Genomic DNA, 19,376 nt, shown 5'->3' with positions numbered 1-19,376 from the left:
TCTACAGTGAATGGGGTCCTAGATAAAATATTCGAAGATTAAAAAGAAATTGGGGCTGGAGATGTGGCTCAAGCGGTAGCACGCTTGCCTGGCGTGCGTGCAGCCTGGGTTCAATCCTCAGCACCACATACAAACAAAGATGTTGTGTCTACCGAAAACTAAAAAATAAATATTAAAAAATTCTCTCTCGCTCTCGCTCTCGCTCTCTCTATCCCCCCTCTCTCTTAAAAGAAAGAAATAGATTTATGTAATATATATATGTAATTTATATATATAATATTGCATATATATATGTAATGTTAAAATAAATATATATATAATGTTAAAATAAATAGAATTTTAAAAGACCAGTGTAAGGGACTGTAAGTCATTTGCTTTTTAGGAAGTATAGGTTTGGGTTTTTATTTGTTTCTCCTTATTGTTAGTTGTGATACCTGCTATGGGATAGTGGGATCTTGGGCACATCAGGCCTGTTAGCCAGTGGATGCAAAAATAGAATAGGGGAGGCCCCTGTGGGAGAGAGGGTCAGAGGACTAGACACATTTCATTTCAGTCATTGTTTGAGTCTGGTTCCAAGAACCCCAAGCTCTTGTTGCTCTTTTCACCCACACACACCCCCATTTCAGGACTCAAGATTTTCCTTTTGTGCTCAGTGGCAAAAAAGAAAAAAAAAAAAGGCTTTAGTCTGAGGTATGAACTGAAACAGCCTCCATTTTTAGTAGGAAAGTGTAATGTGATATATTCGTATCCTGTTGCTGCTCTAACAAATTACCAATAATTTAGTCTCTTAAAAAAATTCTAGATAACCCAAGATAATCTCCCCATCCCCAAATCTTTAATTTAACTGTATCTACAGAGTGTTGCTTCTGCTACAACAGGTAACATAGATTCTACTTGAGGACCATTATGCTGCCCACTAGACATGGAAGCCTAATTTTTATATTTTCTATGGAAAAGTAGATTAATTTAGGAGCATTGGGATGAATTTTTGTGGATATTCTCAGGCATACTGACATTGTACTACAAGAAATTTAAACCTGGATTTATTATCTTCATCTTGAAACTTCCTCCCAGTACCTATCAACCATAATGTTCAATCATGGTTGATGGTACTGCTATAGCTACCTTATCCTAACTGTAAACAAGGAGTTATAAGAGACAATTCCTTCTCTTTTGGCATTTAATCTTGTTGAAGAAATCCAAAAAAATCATACTGATAAGATGTTATGTGTTTCTCATTTGTTCCTCTAACTTAAGTATTCACCTTTCCCACCTGGGCTATTGAGGTGTTAACTATTGAAGCTGTTCTTCTCTGAGTCTTTTCCCCTCAAATCCTCCACCTAGCAACTAGAAATATGTATTTAAAATGAAGATTTGACCATGTTAAACCTTATAGTCACTTCCCATTACCTACATAAGATCTAAGCTCCTTGCAGAAATTTAAAGATAGCCCTTTACTTACTGTGGCTTGGAATTTATTTTTGTAGTAGATTGGCATTTTAGAGGTCCACTTTACTGTGTAGATTCTAGAGGCTTTTATCCTGAAAACAACATCCTTTTTCATATATTTGCCTTTATTCTTATAATCATTCTACCTGGAGCCAATGTCTCTGATTTCTTTTGCCTGCCCAACTTCCCCTCACCTCTTCTTTTATGAAGTTGTTTGTTTTCATTATTTATTCCATTATTTTAAAAATAGGTATGTTTTATAGAATGTTTTACATATGGAAGTATGAAAGAATGCAAAATACTCCCTAGTAATCCCAAAATCTAAGGTATAATTTTTTTTTCTTTTAAAATTTTATTTATTTTTATATTTTACTGGTCATTCTTTACATATAACCCAGAGTATTCTTTTATATATAATAATATATTTTCTAGTATTTTGTACAATTCTTCATAGATTTATGGCTATTAATATTCCAACCCATAGTAAACCTTTACTTTATTAAGACATTTCCTCAATTTAATTGTTATTTTGATTAGCTAATGAATATAATGTTTTATATAGTTTTAAAAAATATTTAGATTGTTTAAATGTGAAACATAATATTTTGAATATTTTTGTTTATTAATCTATATTTGTGTAGTTCCTTATATTCATAAAGGTGGGAATTATTGGGTTAAAAAGCAGAGACTATTTTTAAGTTATAATTTAGAATTACAAATATTAAATATAAGAAATTTGAAACATATAAAAAATATTGAGTTATAATGCCACCTAAGAATAGCTATTGCTAATAGTATTTTGGTAAGTTTCTTTCAAGTCCTTTTACTCTCTTTTCTTGCCCTCTTATATATTGAAATTTTTACTACTACATTTTTTCTATCCTAACTTGTTGGTTACAGATGATTTTACTGTTATTTTACCTTTGAGTGCTTACCATAGAGAAGCATGCATGATTTTGTATACTCACATTATTGCTATTAATAATTCACATTATTACTTTTGTGTTATATTGTATGGTCAATATTCACGTATATTCCCACTATTTGTGTGCTCTTCATTTTTTTTTTCCCTACAGTTCCATGTTTCCCTTTGCAATTTTCCCTGTGTGTGAGGGACTTAGTATTTTATTTAGTATAAGTCTCCGGGGAACCTGTATGCTCCATTTTTGGTTGTCTAAAGCCATCTTTTCATTTTCTAAAGAGATTTTTGCTCAGTATAGATTTGGAGATTGGCACCCCCCAACAAACCCCACCCCCCCACAACCCCCCACAACCCCCCCACCCCGTGCCTGCACTTTCTTGTGATTATATTTGTTTTGGTTCTTTCATATTAGTGTCTTATTTTTACTGGTTGCTTCTAAGATTTTGCCTTTTTTGAGGATTTGAGGAAGGGCTATAACTTGATATATTATAGTGTATTTTTCCTTGTTCAGGGCTCATGGTTTTTGTATATGTGGATTGATCACTTTAATTAGTTTTGGAAAATTCTTAGATGTTCGAGTATTTGCCTTGTGTCATTTTCTTTCTTGCTTCCATCTATATACATCTTATTTTACATATTGAATCTTTTCACTGAGTTGACCTTTTTTTTTGGTCTCTACTTCAACTTGGAAATTTTAAATTGACCTTCTTCTGATTGTACTCTAGTGTTAAAGAATTTGCAAAGTTGCTAATTTCAAGTATTTATCCTCATCACTTCATTCATGTTTTTCTCTTTCTCTAGAAATACTGTTTTAAGGTCTTAACAGCTAACTTCAATATCTGGGTACCATGTAGTTCTAGTCTCATCCCCTCTCCTTAGTAGTCATGAGCCTGTGTCTTCTAGTGTGTTAATCTTATAATCTTAAGCTTATAATTAATGTGACCAAGATACCTGACATGAACCACTTAAAGGAGAAAACTTTAAGTCTGAGATTTACGGTTTAAGATTTTAGACCACAGCAGCCGGCTTTATTGCTTTGGGCCTTAGGTGCTGTGAAACATCATGGAAAAGGGCATAGCAGAAGTTCCTCAGTTCGTGGCAACTGGGAGGGCAGGGGAGAGAGAGAGAAAGAAGGATAAGGGAGAGAAAGGACCAAGGACAAGATAATAGTCCCCAAGGGAACCCACAGTGACCTACTTCTTCCAGCCATGCCTCACCTGCCTACAGTTTCACCACCTCCCAGAAGTCCATTAAGCTATTGATGGATTAATCCACTAATAACGTCAGAGCTTTCATAATCAATTCACTTCCCAAAATCCCCACCTCTGAACATTGCTACAACGGGGACCAGGCCTTCAAAATTTAAGTCTTTGGAGGACACTTCATATTGAAACCAGAATGTTTATGATGCCTTATAATTTTGTAGTGTGTGCTAAGCATTGTATATAAAATTTTTAGAGGCCCAGAAAATATCTTCTAGAAGATATTACTCTAAACAAGGACTATGCTGAACTGAGACTGGTTCACATAATCTCTTATTAATGTAGATACTATTAAGTTTTAAGCTAAGAGCCTGATATGCTTCGTAGGCTGTACTCCCCAGCAGACCCTAAAATATGATGAGATGTCTCAGCTTTGCTTTTCAGAGGCTTTCTGTTTAGATTTTAGGCTTCCCTCTCTGTGAAGCCCTGGTAGTGAGAACATGATGAGAAAATCATCTCTCTAACATGAACCCTCCAACTCCCACTCCAGTGCTCTTGTGGCTTCCTTGCACCATTGATTTCCTCCAGGCTCTGCACTGGACTCTGCATAGGAGCTCCCATCCCCTGACTTGCTGAGAATGGGCATGTTGTCAGGTGAAGATGACTACAGGCAGTTCACATCTCTAAGGTTCCTTCTTCTCAGTTCTTTTTTTCTTTTTTTTTTTTTTTTTTTTTTTTTTAGCTTTCAAGCAAATGATTAGTTTGTTCTTTGGCTCTTCTCATAGGCTAGCAGAAGTGAGAACTCTTGTCTATCACTAGCTTACTCCAATTCTTCTGGAAGTAGAAACATTTACTTTTCAACTTCCATTTGATTTTTTAAAATATTCATATTTTTTCTTCTATTTTGAGTGTTTGGATATCTATTGATTTGTAAAAATAGAAGTTTTTCTCTTTTAAAAAATTTGTTATTCTTTAATCTTATTTTTTAAGACAGAAAAAGTTTTAGTATTTTTCCCCCCACAAATCTGTCAGCCTTATACAATATTGTATTTTCCTGTTATGGTTAGAAAGATCTTTTCTACCACAAATTATATATTTGTTTTGAGGCAAGTTGGGTCATTTGGTCTGTATTTATTTACATATTTATTTGTTTGTTTGTTTCTCTGTCAAGTTTTGTCATTTTCTGTATGTACATTTGACTCATTTGGCATAAAATAATTTGTTTTCTGATTAATTCTTCTTTTTTAAGCTACACATGACAGTACAATGATCTTGACAATTCATACATTTGAATCAAATGGGGTATAATTTCTCATTTTTCTGATTGTACAGGTTGCAGAATCACATTGGTCATACAGTCACCTATATGCATACAGCAATAATAATGTATATTTTATTCTTCTGCCCTTCCTATCTCCCCTTCCCCTCCCCTCCCCTCCCAACACTTCTCTCTACCCAATCTAATGTGACACACTTTTTTTTAATTCTTAATGATCCTAACTGCCCCACACCTGTCGTACCTTTGTCTTATTGTCTATCCCATCATATTGGATTTACCAATTTGTTTCTTTCTTTCCTCATTTGGTATAGATATGTATGCACATTCTTAACTTTACAGCCACATGTACCAGAAGGAATCCTTCTCTCCTTTCCTCTTAATTTATTTATAAGCCATGTGGTTGCTGTGTATATATATTCTCTGCCTTGGTGTATGTATTCCCTCACACCTGCCGCTATCATGTTATCAGAATTCTTGATTTAAGCTATTTGTGTTATCCTATATGCAATTTTGTTAATTTATTTTATTTAGATTTATATATGCTTTACACAAAATTAGGATTTAGAGCTGTGCCATTAACTGGGTTCATTGATTTGACCATCTGGGTGTGATAATATACAGAGTCCTTGGTTGGAATTCTGTGAGGATCTCATTAGGGAAAAATAGAAATGGATTATTATTGAGATTCTACTTTGTACCTGGTATAAGTTAGGTGGTTTTCCAAGCATTTTCTCATTTACCTCTAACGATAATCTTATTTCCTGATTTCGTACAATACAGATGCTAGGTTTTGGGGCTATCCAAAACCTCTCAAATTCTAAGCATTATAATAGGGGATTTGATTTTGAATGTCTTTAAGTCCAAAGTCCAGGAATTACAAAAATGATATTTTTAAGTATTTTTAGCTGTATATGGACCATAATATCTTTATTTTTATTTGTTTATTTTTATGTGGTGCTGGGGATCGAACCCAGAGCCTCACACATGCAAGGCAAGCGCTCTACCACTTAGCTACAACCCCAGCCCCAAACTGCAATTTTTAAAGAACTAATATCTCAGAAAGCTTTTCTTTGTTTTCAATATCTTAATTTTTTTCCCTGATAACTAATATGGCAAGATTGTATTCTAGGGGCTAGGGTTGTAGCTCAGTGTGGAGCGCGTGCCTTGCACGTATAAAGTGTTGGTTAGATTCTCAGTACCACATAAAAATAAATATATAAAATAAAGGTATTGCATCCATCTACAACTGAAAAAAAAAGATTATATTCTAAATTTAGAAAATGAGGTAGAATATAGAAAGGACCTCAAATCTAGAAATTGACATGTTTGTTAATATGTAAATCCATATATTTCCAGATTCAGAATCCTGAACTCTCTTCTTTAGATTATGTTCCATAATGTCATTTCCTATATCTTTACAAAGGGGATAATTACCTATTTTGTATTTTTTGAGGAATCAAAATAATCAAAATGGAAACACTCTGATAAAAGAATAAAGCCCCACACAATTAGGTAGTGTTTATAAATGATAAATTCCGTTAGTGGGATTTTTCTGGATTACTCATGCAGCAACTATTTCTTGAACATTATTCTGTGCTAGATGCTATGGTAGGCAAATAAAGTTAAAATTATTTTCATATAATCTAGTGTTTGCTTAACTGATTTTAAACTGGGCTTACAGAAGTCTTGAAAATATTTTTCATTTTTATCTTCTTACACAGTTAAAAAAATACATAGTATTTTAAAAATATTTCATCAGATATTGGTTTTCTTGCCACATGCAGTGAGGTCCTAAAACAAACTCCTTAGTATATATTGCAGGATCTTTTCTGTTCTGGTGTTCCCCATTTTTAAGTTTTCTTTCACAAATGTAATATGCTTAAAATATAAATAGCTTTTTGTTCATCCTGAGTTTCCTCAGAAGAGAAGCTCTGTGGGGATCTTTGGTGTAGCTGATGAGGAAGTTCTTCACAGGAATTTGTAACTAAGGGAATCTCCTGGGGAAACCACTTCTCTCAAAGATTCTTATATTCTAGGTGATTAAGAGGATTGCTCTGGGGTGAAGAGGGAATGCTAAGCCATGTTTTGCCTTTTAGCTGGGTGGGCCTTGGCAACATACCTAACCTTGCCAAACCTCAAGTTTCCTTATAGGAAGAATGTAAAGGATGCCATGTAGATTGCCCAAATACAGTCATCAGGGCTGCCTCAGACATACAAGAAGCATTCTGAATGGTAATTTCAAGGTTCCACTGACCAAGAGGCATATTCCATCCTTCATCCAGTCCTAGAAGGAAACCTGCATGGTTTATTGTATTGCTCACATCTTGGTGGGCGCTGACTTGCCCCAAATAGTGGACTCAAGGATTTCCATTCTTTCTTAACATGATGTGAATTTCTGCTGTAAAGGGAGGGAAGGAATTCTGAATGTACTTATTATAACAAATGTTTGACTAGGAGACATGATATTGACGATAAAATTTAGTTGATTTGTGATGGTGTTCTTATTTCTAAAGGAAATATAATTTATAATTATATTTTCTCTATACAGAAATAGGACTTTGAATGTGTGTCAGATAAATTTGTACTGTGATGCACTTGAAGAACATGCTGTGAATCTTTAATTATGTTAAAAATTATTTTTTTTACTGCAGCATTATACACATTATGTATATACTTAGTGTTTGAATAGATTCTTGGAATGATAATTACATAATCATTCAGTACAGTAGAAACATCATTATAGTCAAATACTAATTAGCTACTCAAATAAAACAAAACAGAACCTAAAAGCAATTTAATATGTTACAAAACCAAATATATGTTTGAAACTATTATTTGCATTTAAGTGCGAGTCAATATTTAAATTATCCGTGGGAGGCAACTAGTATTCTGGATACTTCCGATCTAATTGATTACTTGAACATGTTGTATTTTATCACTGTCTTCATGACCAGCACTGTGTAATGGAGCATCCAAGAAACATTTCAGCAGTTACTCTAGGTTTCATGTATTACAAGTGCCTGGGTCTGCCTCTGGGCTTCTGCAGAATTAGAAGATTGACTTGTTTTCAGGCCATGGTTTTCTAGAGTTCTTCACATACTGGCTTCATAAGCCTCTGGGAACATGAGTTTCAGTAGTAAATCACTCATTTTCAGAGTTCTGGTTTAAACATCTTTGGTGCAAAGAGTGAGCGTCCATCACCTGTTTTTCTTTTCCAGTGCACCTTAGGTATATGGGACAGTCCTGTTGATAACACTGAACTTGTGACCAAGGGTGTGTTTATAATGGGAGACTCTCCAGGTGTGTTTATAATGGGAGAATAGTCAGGTGAAATGTAAACTTTGGTAGGGGGCTGTGAGAGGGTGCAAAATAGGTTAACAAGTCCCTCAGAGAACAACTCTCAAGGGACACCAACATCACATTCCTTGAGAATTGCTTTTGTGGATAAAATGGTTTTTTTCTAGTGGTAAAGGTTTCAGTGCTTTTTGTGAGTATGTTTATGGCCAGGTGACTTCCTTGATCTGTTGTTTACATATGGAATTTCAGTGAAGACAGGTGATACAAGTTAGGTGTTGTCCTGATGCCTAGGTCTAGAAGCCTAATAGGATTAGAGACATTCTTGTGCTTTTTCCCTTTGTTCTTCTCTTTGTCCTTTTCTTTACTATGGTCACTGTAGACATTAATTTTGTTTCTTTATGAGAGGTTTGTAATACAATCAAAAGCAAAAAATAAATAAAAATAAGAAAGGAAACATGCAGGATGAAAGAATACTATAGACTTTCTGATGTATTACAATGAACAGATGCTAGCTTCTCCAAGCTATAGCTACTATATATTGGAAATGTGGTTATTATCTAACTGTTCAGTCTATGTTTCTGTAGTTACAGGTTTTTCTAGGAAAACAAAATATCTCAGATCTTGAAAATATTCTCTAGTGAAGCAGTAACATTATTACTCAAATATCCTCTTCAGAATACTCTTGATTTATTTGAAGATAATATAATTCAAATTGACTATGAAGTAAAATCATAAATCATGCCAAGGATTCAGATTACATGAAATCTCTCACAGGATGGTATAGATTTTATTCACAGGCAAAATTATGAAACAGCCAGGAACTGGCAGAGTCGTGCCAGTGAAAAACTAGGTGGTTGGATCCTTCAACACTGAATTATTTGAACATCAGAATTGAGAAAGGACTATAGGAAAAGTTACAAAGTCTTTTTTTTTTTACAAATATAGTTATGTTTAAAATCATTTAAAAATTAAATGTTATCATAATGTGCTAGTATAGAATATTGGAAAAATTCTGCCAAAAATTTCAGTTTATTTATTTTTATCATTGTTGTTGTTCCTACTAAGAATTTACACATAGTAGCAGATATTGCTGAACTTATTTTAATTGTTTTGATTTTTCCTTTTCCTCTCTAAGTTCCCATCAAATTTCTTTTTACCAATATTTATAAAATTTTGGTCCTTATTGTAAGTGGGTTCACTTCAAGTAATCTTTTTTTTTAGACCTGTCTTGAACAATGAGGGCCCCCTATATATAAAATATATGTGTGAATTATGAGATTCTGCATTTATAGCCATATAATTGGCTGTGTTTTAGTGGTCTAAAATAAATGTCATATTTTCTGAGAATTAATTGTGGCTAAGCTGTAAACAGACAAGTCATGGATATTTTTATTCAGTGAACTTGAGCAGGAATCAGGGTATTTATTATATAGAGCTGATTATTTTAGATGACTAACCCCATACTTTTCTGTCATTTTCTGGGATGTAAAAAAATGCTTTATTACAAGTCTATTAACGTCTTCCATTGGTTAAACACTTTATTCTGAGAAAGTGCTTTTGAATCATAATTTCATTATCCTTTGTACTATGTGGTATTTGTTGTGATGAAATTGCTTGTTCTCTGAAAGTTTTACCAGAGTGTTCCTTTGAATCTCTTCTCCATGTGTGGACTCTATGACTGGATATAAACTGGGGTCTTAGGAAGAGTGTGAAAGAAGTAAAAAAAAATATTTTGAGATCCCGATAGTGACACAGATGTTTTTGCAGGTACCTTGTGATCTATAATCCTTTAGAACAGCACCGAGACTCAGTAGTTTCAACCTATGTGAATAATCCCAATGTGCAAGTGCTCACGGACACAGGAAAACTTCTGGATATTCAAGTCAGTGCAGTATGGATTAAAGAAGATACTATTTCACAAGAGGTCTATAAGGTATGTTGTGACCATAGAATTTAAAGGGGCATTGTTAGAAAAGAAAAGCCTAGCCAGTGTATGGTTTATATCTGTATAACAGCCTCATGTTAGGCCCATTGTGAAGTGGCAAAAATCATAAATACCAGACAGTATAACTGGCCAGTTAAATGATACATAGATCCTGTTTCCCCAAATGTTAACATCATCATTAGTTAGGTATATGGTACATTGTTAGTAAGTAACATGTTGTTAGTATGGTATGTACATTGCATATTTTTTTAAGTATGAATGTCATTAATTAGATTCTGAATTATGAAGTAATTATTACTCATAAAATTTTGAATTCTTTGGTCTGGCTCAATTTAATGATAATTATGCATATTGAAATTGAAATAAATACCACCACGCTTCTTAATTTTGAATAGTTTCAACTTTTCATTGCAAAGGTGATACAACACATCATGGAAGAGAGACTATCTAAGATAATTAACATGCTTTTTTTCCCCCTAAGATGTAATTACAGAAAATTTGGGTTCAAATAACCGAAGTATGTGTGCTTTTGTGTGTGTGAAAATTTCTTAAAATAAGCAATATTAAACTGAATCCCACATCACTAGAAAGGTTAAATGTTTGGAATCTGGAGTATAATTCAAACTGTATTTTTAGAGACACATAAACTAAAAACTCTTAAAATGGAATTACTTCTGCTTGTCAAAAGCCATTGCTGGCTTCACTTTTGTATATGCCTAATACTATAGATAAAAAAGAAAAATGGGCTACGGTTTTGTAGCTCAGTGGTAGAGAGCTTGGACTTGTATGTGTGAGGCACTGGATTCAATCCTCAGTACCACATAGAATAAATAAATAGATTGTGTCCATTTATAACTAAAAAAAATATTTAAAAGAAAAACAAAAGTATAATGCAAGTTTTAGTCAGATTTTATAAAAAGAATCCTGTCTAGGAATTGGAATTGCCTCTGTAAGGCAGGAGTCTTATGTTGTGTGCATCCTCCATGCTTTGTAAAGTGTGTGCTAAGCCTCAGGAATTTTGTGGGCTACTGCTGACTAAACTGTCATGTTTAATATTCATATAATTTTGTTTACTATTTCAACATATTGAAATATTACAATTTTACAAAAAGATTTCTATTAATTAGAAAAAGTATTGTTTACAATAAACCATTACTCTCCTTTATGGAGAATTTCCTCCTTTGAACATCCAATAAAAACACTGTAAAACAATTGAGGATGGTTTATAATTTCATATATGGAGTGGAAGTATTGATGCTTTGATAGGCCTACCAACTTAAGGCCATTGGATTCCTTGGATTAACGAAGATGTAGATACCATACCCATAAGTTATCAAATCATCTGTAGAATAGTATTATATCCTCTCTTTTTAAAAATATGGTAGTTTGTTGTTTTTCTGAAAATATAAATTGTGTGCTTTTCAGTGGATTATATTTTCTGTAATTAATTCCCTCCCATATCTTTTAAAGATTTCTTTTATAGCACAAACACCACCCTTGGGCCTGAAAGTGTATACACTTTTAGAAACAGGAAAACCAGATTCAGATTTGGCTGAATATGTTGTCTATAATGGTGAAGCAACAAGTGAAATTTTCAACATAAAGAATATGATGAGTGACAGCGAACCTATAATTCTAGAGAACCCCCACCTTATTCTTTCATTTGATAAAACTGGGCTTATGGAGGTAAGTTCTAAATAGTTATGAAATTCAAAGAAGGCTTGTCACTTTTAATTACATGTGCAGATTACTTTGCAAAGGGAATAAAGTCTTTCTAAGAGCTGTACCAAATACTCCGGGTTTCTTTTGGATGAGCAGCTGTACAGCTTCAGTGGCCCTCATTATTCACAGCTGTGGTCTGTGGGTGGTACTAGTGAGTGTGAGGTGGTGCTATGCCATGGACTGTTAATAGTTCATTAGATAAGTTTTGAAAATGTCAATGTTTAGGAATGTTTACAAAACTCTGAAAACAATTTGATAGAGTAAAATTACTAAAAGTAAAAAATTGAATATTCATGGCATGTCATTTTAAAAATAATTTTTAAATTCAGCTCTAGTTTTCAACTCGCTTTTATTGTACTTCTCAAAAATTTTGGCCCATGCATATTGGAAATAAAAAATAGATGTTCTCCTTCTACAGAAAGTTTGAGAAGCAGTGGTCTAGAATTCCTAATACATATAGCTCTTTGATCTTGATGAAGTGTGTTCTCACTTTTTGTTCCTATTGTGAAGGTTTTAAATTGTGAGGCTAAGTATAAAATTTTGGTATTCAACCAAGAATTTTGAACATTAGAAGCTTAAATTAGCACTTTTTCAATCTATTCTGTAACCATTTTTTTAATGGACACGTGCACAGAATCAGATGCAATGTGATAGTGAGTTGCTTAAATTTTTACCTTTAGACAATGATGACAAGAGAAGACAAGCAAATCCATGAAATAAAAGTGCAATTTACCTGGTATGGAACCACAAGTAAAAAAGACAAAAGCGGCGCCTACCTCTTCCTGCCTGATGGTTTTGCCCAGGTGAGTGGCACTGATGACAAGTGAAATATACTTATTGAAAGTATTGGGATGGGGTGTGTCTCATCAGTTTATCATTGATATGTTTATCTATTATGGATAAACTTTTGGCTCCAGTACTATGTTTACCCTTATTAATGCCTATCAATTTGTAGCTGAAAGTTAGATAAACAGTGTTTCAGAAGTGTAATTCAGTTAGAATGCTATAGTGAATTAATTTTTTGCATAAAAGGAAGCTAGATTTAACTTAAGGTTAGGATACTGTTGTGGTGTTTAACATGTGTGCAGCACAGCATATGTGCAGACACAAAACACCTAGTTCTGTGGGACACATAGACTATGCAATCGACCGTATTTTCCTTAACTTTTAGCACTTCAATAAAACAAATTTTCCCTGCTATATATAAAACAATAAAGAAAACAATAAAATTTACCAACTAGACCAGAATCCTGTGAAAACCACTGCCAACACTTTGATGTGTTATTTTTTATTGTCTTTTATTTTATGCATATCCCTTCCCACTATTCTCAGTTTTGTCTCACGGGACTTTCATATTTTCTCATTTGTAGCAGTACTCACAGTCTGATGGCATGATTTTTTCTCATTTGTAGGTGTACTCACAGTCTGATGGCACAATTTTAATATACACTGGATGTGTACAAATTTCCTAATATTGCACATGTACTTTGTTCCAATTCTTCATTGCTGGGACATTGCAATAATCTTTGTTCCATCCTTTCGATGCGGCTCTGATTTTTTTTTCCTGAGAATAACTTAGTAATTTTGCATTGGTGTATGAAGCATTTTTAAGTGTTCATTCCCAACGTTTTTTTTTTTTTTTAAGGAACTCTCAAATGTACTATTCTATGCACTGAGAATTAGCCATACTAAAAGTTTTGCCCATGATAATAGGTTAATTGAAATATATTTTCCTGTTAAAACTTTGTGATTACTAGTCAAGTGGAACTCTTTTTCTCCATTCATTATCTTTCATATTTGTTCTGTGAGTTTCCTATGTACATTTTTAGATCAAATGGTATATTGTTGTGTCCTGTAGATCTTTTTTTTTGTCTTTCTTTTTTTTTATTAGTTGCACATGACAATGCAATGATCTTGACATATCATACATTTGAATCAAATGGGGTCCTGTAGATCTTTAATTACTCTTTTTGTATGTGGTAAAATTGATGTTTTCCCTATGTTGCAAAATTTTCTTTCAATGTGTCATTTAATTTTTTCATTATTTTTCTTTTATAATAGTTTGTAATGTTTGTTTAGTTATTTCTGTATTTTTTCTTTAGAGTTCCCTTTTTTGCTTATAAACTTTATAGGTTTTTTTCCCCACCTAGAGATCAGTTAGCTATCCTCCTTAATGTTTTGTTGACTGCGGGACTTATCTTCTGAGAAAGTTACTTTTGTTCTGAAATTTTGGGACACCTGCTAACCAAAATCAAATATTTGATTTTTAGGAATTGTGTAGGCCACATTAAGAGCTTTAGCTTTATGTATTTTTTTTTAAGTCAGTGAAGAATTAAAGGTAAATTACAGCTCATAGTAGGTGTTCTGGAATGGACAGTGGATCTTCAGATTTTACCAAGGGGAGAGGTGCTTTAGCACCGAGTCACATCTCCAGCCTTTGTTTTAGTTTTTATGTTGAGACAGGGTTTCACTGAGTTGCTAAGGGCCTCACTAAATTGCTGAGGCTGGCCTCAAACTTGGAGTCATCTTGCCTCAGCCTCCAAAGTTGCTCCCACTGCGCGGGGCTTTTATTAAGTTTTTAAAGATAGTTGTGCTATGAAATATTGAGCCTAGATAAAAGTAATTGCATTATTTTTTCTTTAACTATGTGTAATGTCAGATAGAAGGTTAAAGAGAATTGGGATATTTTTTATAAAGGCAAAATAAAATAATAGCAGGGAGAGAGTCAGCTGAATGTATCAGAAAACAGTAGGAGCCCACACATCACCATCTCAGGTTCTCATCTCCCACCAACTTTCTTGCTATGTGCAGTAATAAGGTATAAGGATGTTGTAAATTATTAAATATTTTATTAACTTCTGAATATTTTTCTCTAGCCAGAGATATAGATTTGGAATACAATTACACAATTCTTTGAATCTTACATTGCTCAAGTAGTTCACGCTGGAAGCCTAGCTTGTCATGCTATTATCAAGCTAAGGTCTCTAATACTTGAAATATAATTCTTAAAGTATATGCTATAAAATATATGAAAATATAATTTTTAAAATAATATTTAAAATATAATTCTTAATAAATGCTTTAAGTTTGTTTTCAGGTCACCTAAGTGCTTTTTCTCTTATTTTCTTGAACTTATATTTCAAATAATGAAAACTAAACCACTGGTTTCCAAGTATTTTTTTTAAGTTTATGAATTTGCTTTATATTTAAATAGTTCTTTCACATAACAGGCAAAATGTTTTAGTTAGTAAACCTGACTACGATTAAGCTGTTTCTAGATCCTGCTTTCTATTACCTTATATGAATCTTTGTTGACATCCTTATCACCTGCCCCACACTCTGAACATTATAGGGGGCCTAGTTATTATAATAAATGTTAGCCTGGGAAGATGTCATGGCTGTAGAATGATTACTGTTTTTCAATAAATAACTATATGGCAGTATAGGGATTGTATATAGAAATTTTTATGCCTGGGAGAAATGTTTGTAGATCATCTGAGCCAATCAAATTGTAAACACTTGTAAATATAGAATTTGGCAGTTTTTAATAACTAAAATGTGATATTCAATTCTTAAGATGTTGCATATTTTGATATAATTAAGGTCTGGTTTTCATTTAAAATTGCAAATATTAGGTGATATGTGTTTGCCTATTTGGAAACTATATAAACATTTCTTGGAAAGATTTAGAAACCAAAATATGTTTACTAAAATTTATGTCATTTCCTCCTCAGCCTTATGTTTATAAAAAAGCACCCTTTGTCAGAGTGGTACATGGAAAGATTTATTCCGAAGTGACTAGCTACTTTGAACATGTTTCTCATACAGTTCGACTGTACAACCTACGGGGTAAGAAAACAGTCGTGAAATTTGTATACGGTTTCTTGGAATTTTGCTTTTCTTGTCATTTTAAATAAATTAGCAATCAGCTTATTTAGAGAGAATTTAATCTTCTTAAAATTAACTTAATATCTTCGGTGTACCAATGTAATATTTACCTTTTTTTTTTTTGTACCAGGGATTGAACTCACAGACACTCGGCCACCGAGCCACATCCCCAGCCCTATTTTGTATTTTATTTAGAGACAAGTTTTCACTGATTTGCTTATTAGAACCTCGCTTTTGCTAAGGTTGGCTTTGAACTTGTGATCCTCCCACCTCAGCCTCCCTAGTCCCTGGGATTACAGGCATTCACCAACAGGCCTGGCAATATTTACCTTTTGATAATAAAAAATGATAAACATTTCATTCCTCCGCATACACGTTTTTTCTCCTCTGGGTCTTCTCCTTCATTTGGCAATTGTTGCTTAAGTCATGAGTTTATTAACTAGAAGCCTGATTGTTAAGACTTGAAAACAATAATATTTTTGTTTCAATTGTCATAAATGACTTTAAATTAATGGAACACACACACACACACACACACACACACACACAGAGACGTGTCTTCTTAAATATACAGTGTATTACAATCACATGTATTAAACACATATAACTTTAAAAGAAAAATGTTTCCAAGTAGTTCTGTTTGTTTATAGCTCTTTATAATGTAGGGTATGAAATCACCCATTTAGTTTTTAAACAGTATTGAGCAGCATCTTTATTAGCTAAAATGATAAGAAACAGGCTTTTGATCATTTTTTGGAACTTAACCCTGGGCAGTCAACTGATCCTTCATGGGATCTAGGTGGAGCTTTAGATTACAAACACACTTTCAGCTACATTGGCTATTTTTTAATTCAGTGATTTTAGAATAGGGTACTTCTAATAGCCAGGCCATTTACTGGGTTATCAGTGCTCTTAGAAGTGAAACTTATAAAAATGCCATTTTATCTTTGCTCTTAGCTAAGCTGAAAAAAAAATTTACAACGGGAAAAACTAATGATAAACTGTGTTAATAGGCACTAATTCCTTTTGGGGCTTTATGGAGAAGCAAAAAATATAATTTTCTGATTTTCAAACTCTAAATTTATTTTTGCTTTGATTTAGGGTCTTTAACTTAAAATTTCTATGATTACTGTTTTTCAATAAATAACTATATGGACAGTAATAGGGATTGTATATAGAAATTTTTATGCCTTGCCTTTCCATAGACTATTAGGTATAGACAAACCTTTTTCTCAAGTAACCTCTTAAATAATAATTGGATATATTTTTAAAACAATCCATGATTCCTAGGTTGAATCAAGAACTAAAAGGTCTTCTGGAAGTGGGAAAAGTAGTACTGGGCACTAACTTTGTGTCATAATTGTAACTTCTCTGCAATTCCTTTCTACATGTAGGAAAGCCTGTAGTTCTGAAATACTCTCCTATTGAGTTTCCCAAACTTCTGGCAAGCCAGAAACAATGTTTTGGATCATCTGATTGCATAAGCCTCCCCTGAGAGCCTAACATTTTCAGCTATCACAGAATGTTTCATTTTATGGGAATAGCATCACATGGAAGATGTGTTCATCTATTTTTAATTTTACTTAAAACTAGTTTGTTTAATGAGGATGTTCTTCCTCAAGTGCAGCATAGCACATGCCTATGTCATCAAGATGGATTTACCAATATTTTTCATCAATTGTATTTAGAGATCAGCTGTGTCCTAGAATAAAAGCCAAAGCAATTCATTCTAAAATTTCAACCTCTTAATCAAGAGTATTTGCTTAATTGCTTTTGTTTTTATTTAATTGTGTCTATCAATGTCACTGCATCCCTTGAGTTTTCACTGGGTTTTTGTGGGATTCTGGAACTCATGGGGTAGTTTGCATAAGGTACATAACCCCCTTCTTCTGCAGGTGTCTCTAGCTCAGCCTCCATTTTACCTTAGTGGCTGATTGGAAATTAATAGAGTTTGACTTGCCTGCTTACTTATTCCAACAAACTGTGCTGATCAGAACTGAATGGTTGTCTTCTTTACTCTCTTCCTGTCCCCCACTGGGTAGTGAACTATCAATGGCTGACTAACAGCTGCTCAGCAGGAGCAAGAGCCACTGAGATTTGACTGGCTCTGGCCCTTCCAAATTACTGTCTCTTTAGTACTCTAAACACTTCTTGGGCTGTCAGTTTGGCTCATTACTATTTGCTGGCTTGGCTTCTGCCTTTTTTTTTTTTTTTTTTTTTTTGTCTGCTTTATTGTTTCATTTTTCTTTTCTCATGTGTTTCCTTTCTAGATCCTTTCTCCTCTCTCTTCCTTGGTGGTGTGGTGCAGAGAGGCTTTTAAAAGGGCATTGCCTGTTTGGCAGGTACCTCATTTTATCACCAAATTGACCAGTATTGATACTTTGAACAGCTATTAAGGTCTTGGTTCTTACCTATTTTCACTTTTTCTCAGTACTTGTGGTCTATTCATTAGTTGCTAGAAAAATATTTTCAAATGTTGAAGTATAATTTTGGTCTCAAAATTTCTATAAATCTGACCTGTAGGTAATGGAGGTATTTTAAAAATGAGATTTGATTAATTCAGAAAGAAAGCACTAATGAAAACATAAATATGGTCTTCATATTGCTTCTGAATTTGTTAGTGGGTACAATAAACTTGGACTGGAGCTTTTTTTTTTTCCTTCTAATATTAGATTTTTATAGCTTGAAAGCAAAAAGCTTTAGAAGTTTGTGAGAAATGACAGATAAATAAGTGTAATGAGAAGTTAACTTAGAGTGCTTTTCTGGGAGAGTTTTACTCTAGTTGCCTGGATTAAATTGGAAATCAGCATGTATCAACTTGAAGTGACATCTGTATCTTTTTTCCTCTATAGCCCTCTGTATTTTTTTTTTTTTTTCAACATGGAAGGTAGTGGGAGATGAGATACCAGAATCACCTGGAAGGTTTTCTTCCAAGCTGTATCCCCTCCTCTGTTTGTGTCGGACAGAGCTCTTCCAAGATTTCCTTATTATCCCCATTATGGCAGTGTTGCCTTTTCTCTGTAGTCTTGGTGATTCACCTCTCTCTGTCCTTCTCTTTCCCCATTGACTGAGGATTCAGCGAGGTTTTAATGAAATCACTGTTCAAATCCTAGGATAGAGATGTAAAGTCTTCAGGATGTTTCACCATAGACATTCCATCTCCTAGAAGAATGTTCTTCAGGGCTGGTAGGCAGTACCAAGGCCTCTGTATTAAGAAACACCTGAAAGCTCTTTAACATCTTGAACCAGCCTCCTGTAAACCAGGAGTCTGCATGACTGATCAAAATAAGCAGACAGAAGGTGGCTTTTTATTTTAGATCCAAAGAAAATGTCAGTTAACTTCCATGGTTTGTAGATAGACTTTTAGCTAGTATTTCTTAAAATAACCAAAATGTTGATTGTCAAATTTAACCTATTTTTTAGATATGCTAATTTTGTCCCCCTAAGTTGGCCAGATATAATTATTAGATAAATATTAATGAACAGAGCCTGCTTCTTTTTAGGAACAAATTTCTGATCCAGGAAGAAATGGGAGTTGGTGAAAGGAAATAAATATTTTATGTAATTGTATTAGGTTAGTAAACCAGCTAATTATATAAAAGATTTTATTTCTCAACAATGAAAATGAGTTGTTAATATTATAGATATCTGTCTTTATTGAGTTCTCTATGT

The 19,376-nt window shown here is 33.5% G+C and overlaps 1 protein-coding gene across 1 annotated transcript in view; it reads left to right on the top strand.

The window, feature by feature from the left end:
- The window catches only part of Man2a1 (mannosidase alpha class 2A member 1), a 163,234-nt gene that overhangs the window by 105,508 nt on the left and 38,350 nt on the right, over positions 1-19,376 (top strand). The window contains exons 13-16 of the mRNA XM_027927552.2: positions 9,917-10,082; positions 11,565-11,780; positions 12,497-12,619; positions 15,551-15,665. Of these exons, the coding sequence (XP_027783353.2) occupies positions 9,917-10,082; positions 11,565-11,780; positions 12,497-12,619; positions 15,551-15,665 (620 nt within the window). The remainder of the gene's footprint in view (positions 1-9,916; positions 10,083-11,564; positions 11,781-12,496; positions 12,620-15,550; positions 15,666-19,376) is intronic.

Source organism: Marmota flaviventris, chromosome 5 (assembly GCF_047511675.1).
Source record: "Marmota flaviventris isolate mMarFla1 chromosome 5, mMarFla1.hap1, whole genome shotgun sequence".
In the NCBI taxonomy this organism is placed as follows: domain Eukaryota; kingdom Metazoa; phylum Chordata; class Mammalia; order Rodentia; family Sciuridae; genus Marmota; species Marmota flaviventris.
Note: the sequence above shows the minus strand (reverse complement) of the source record. Positions and strands in the feature narration are given on the sequence as shown.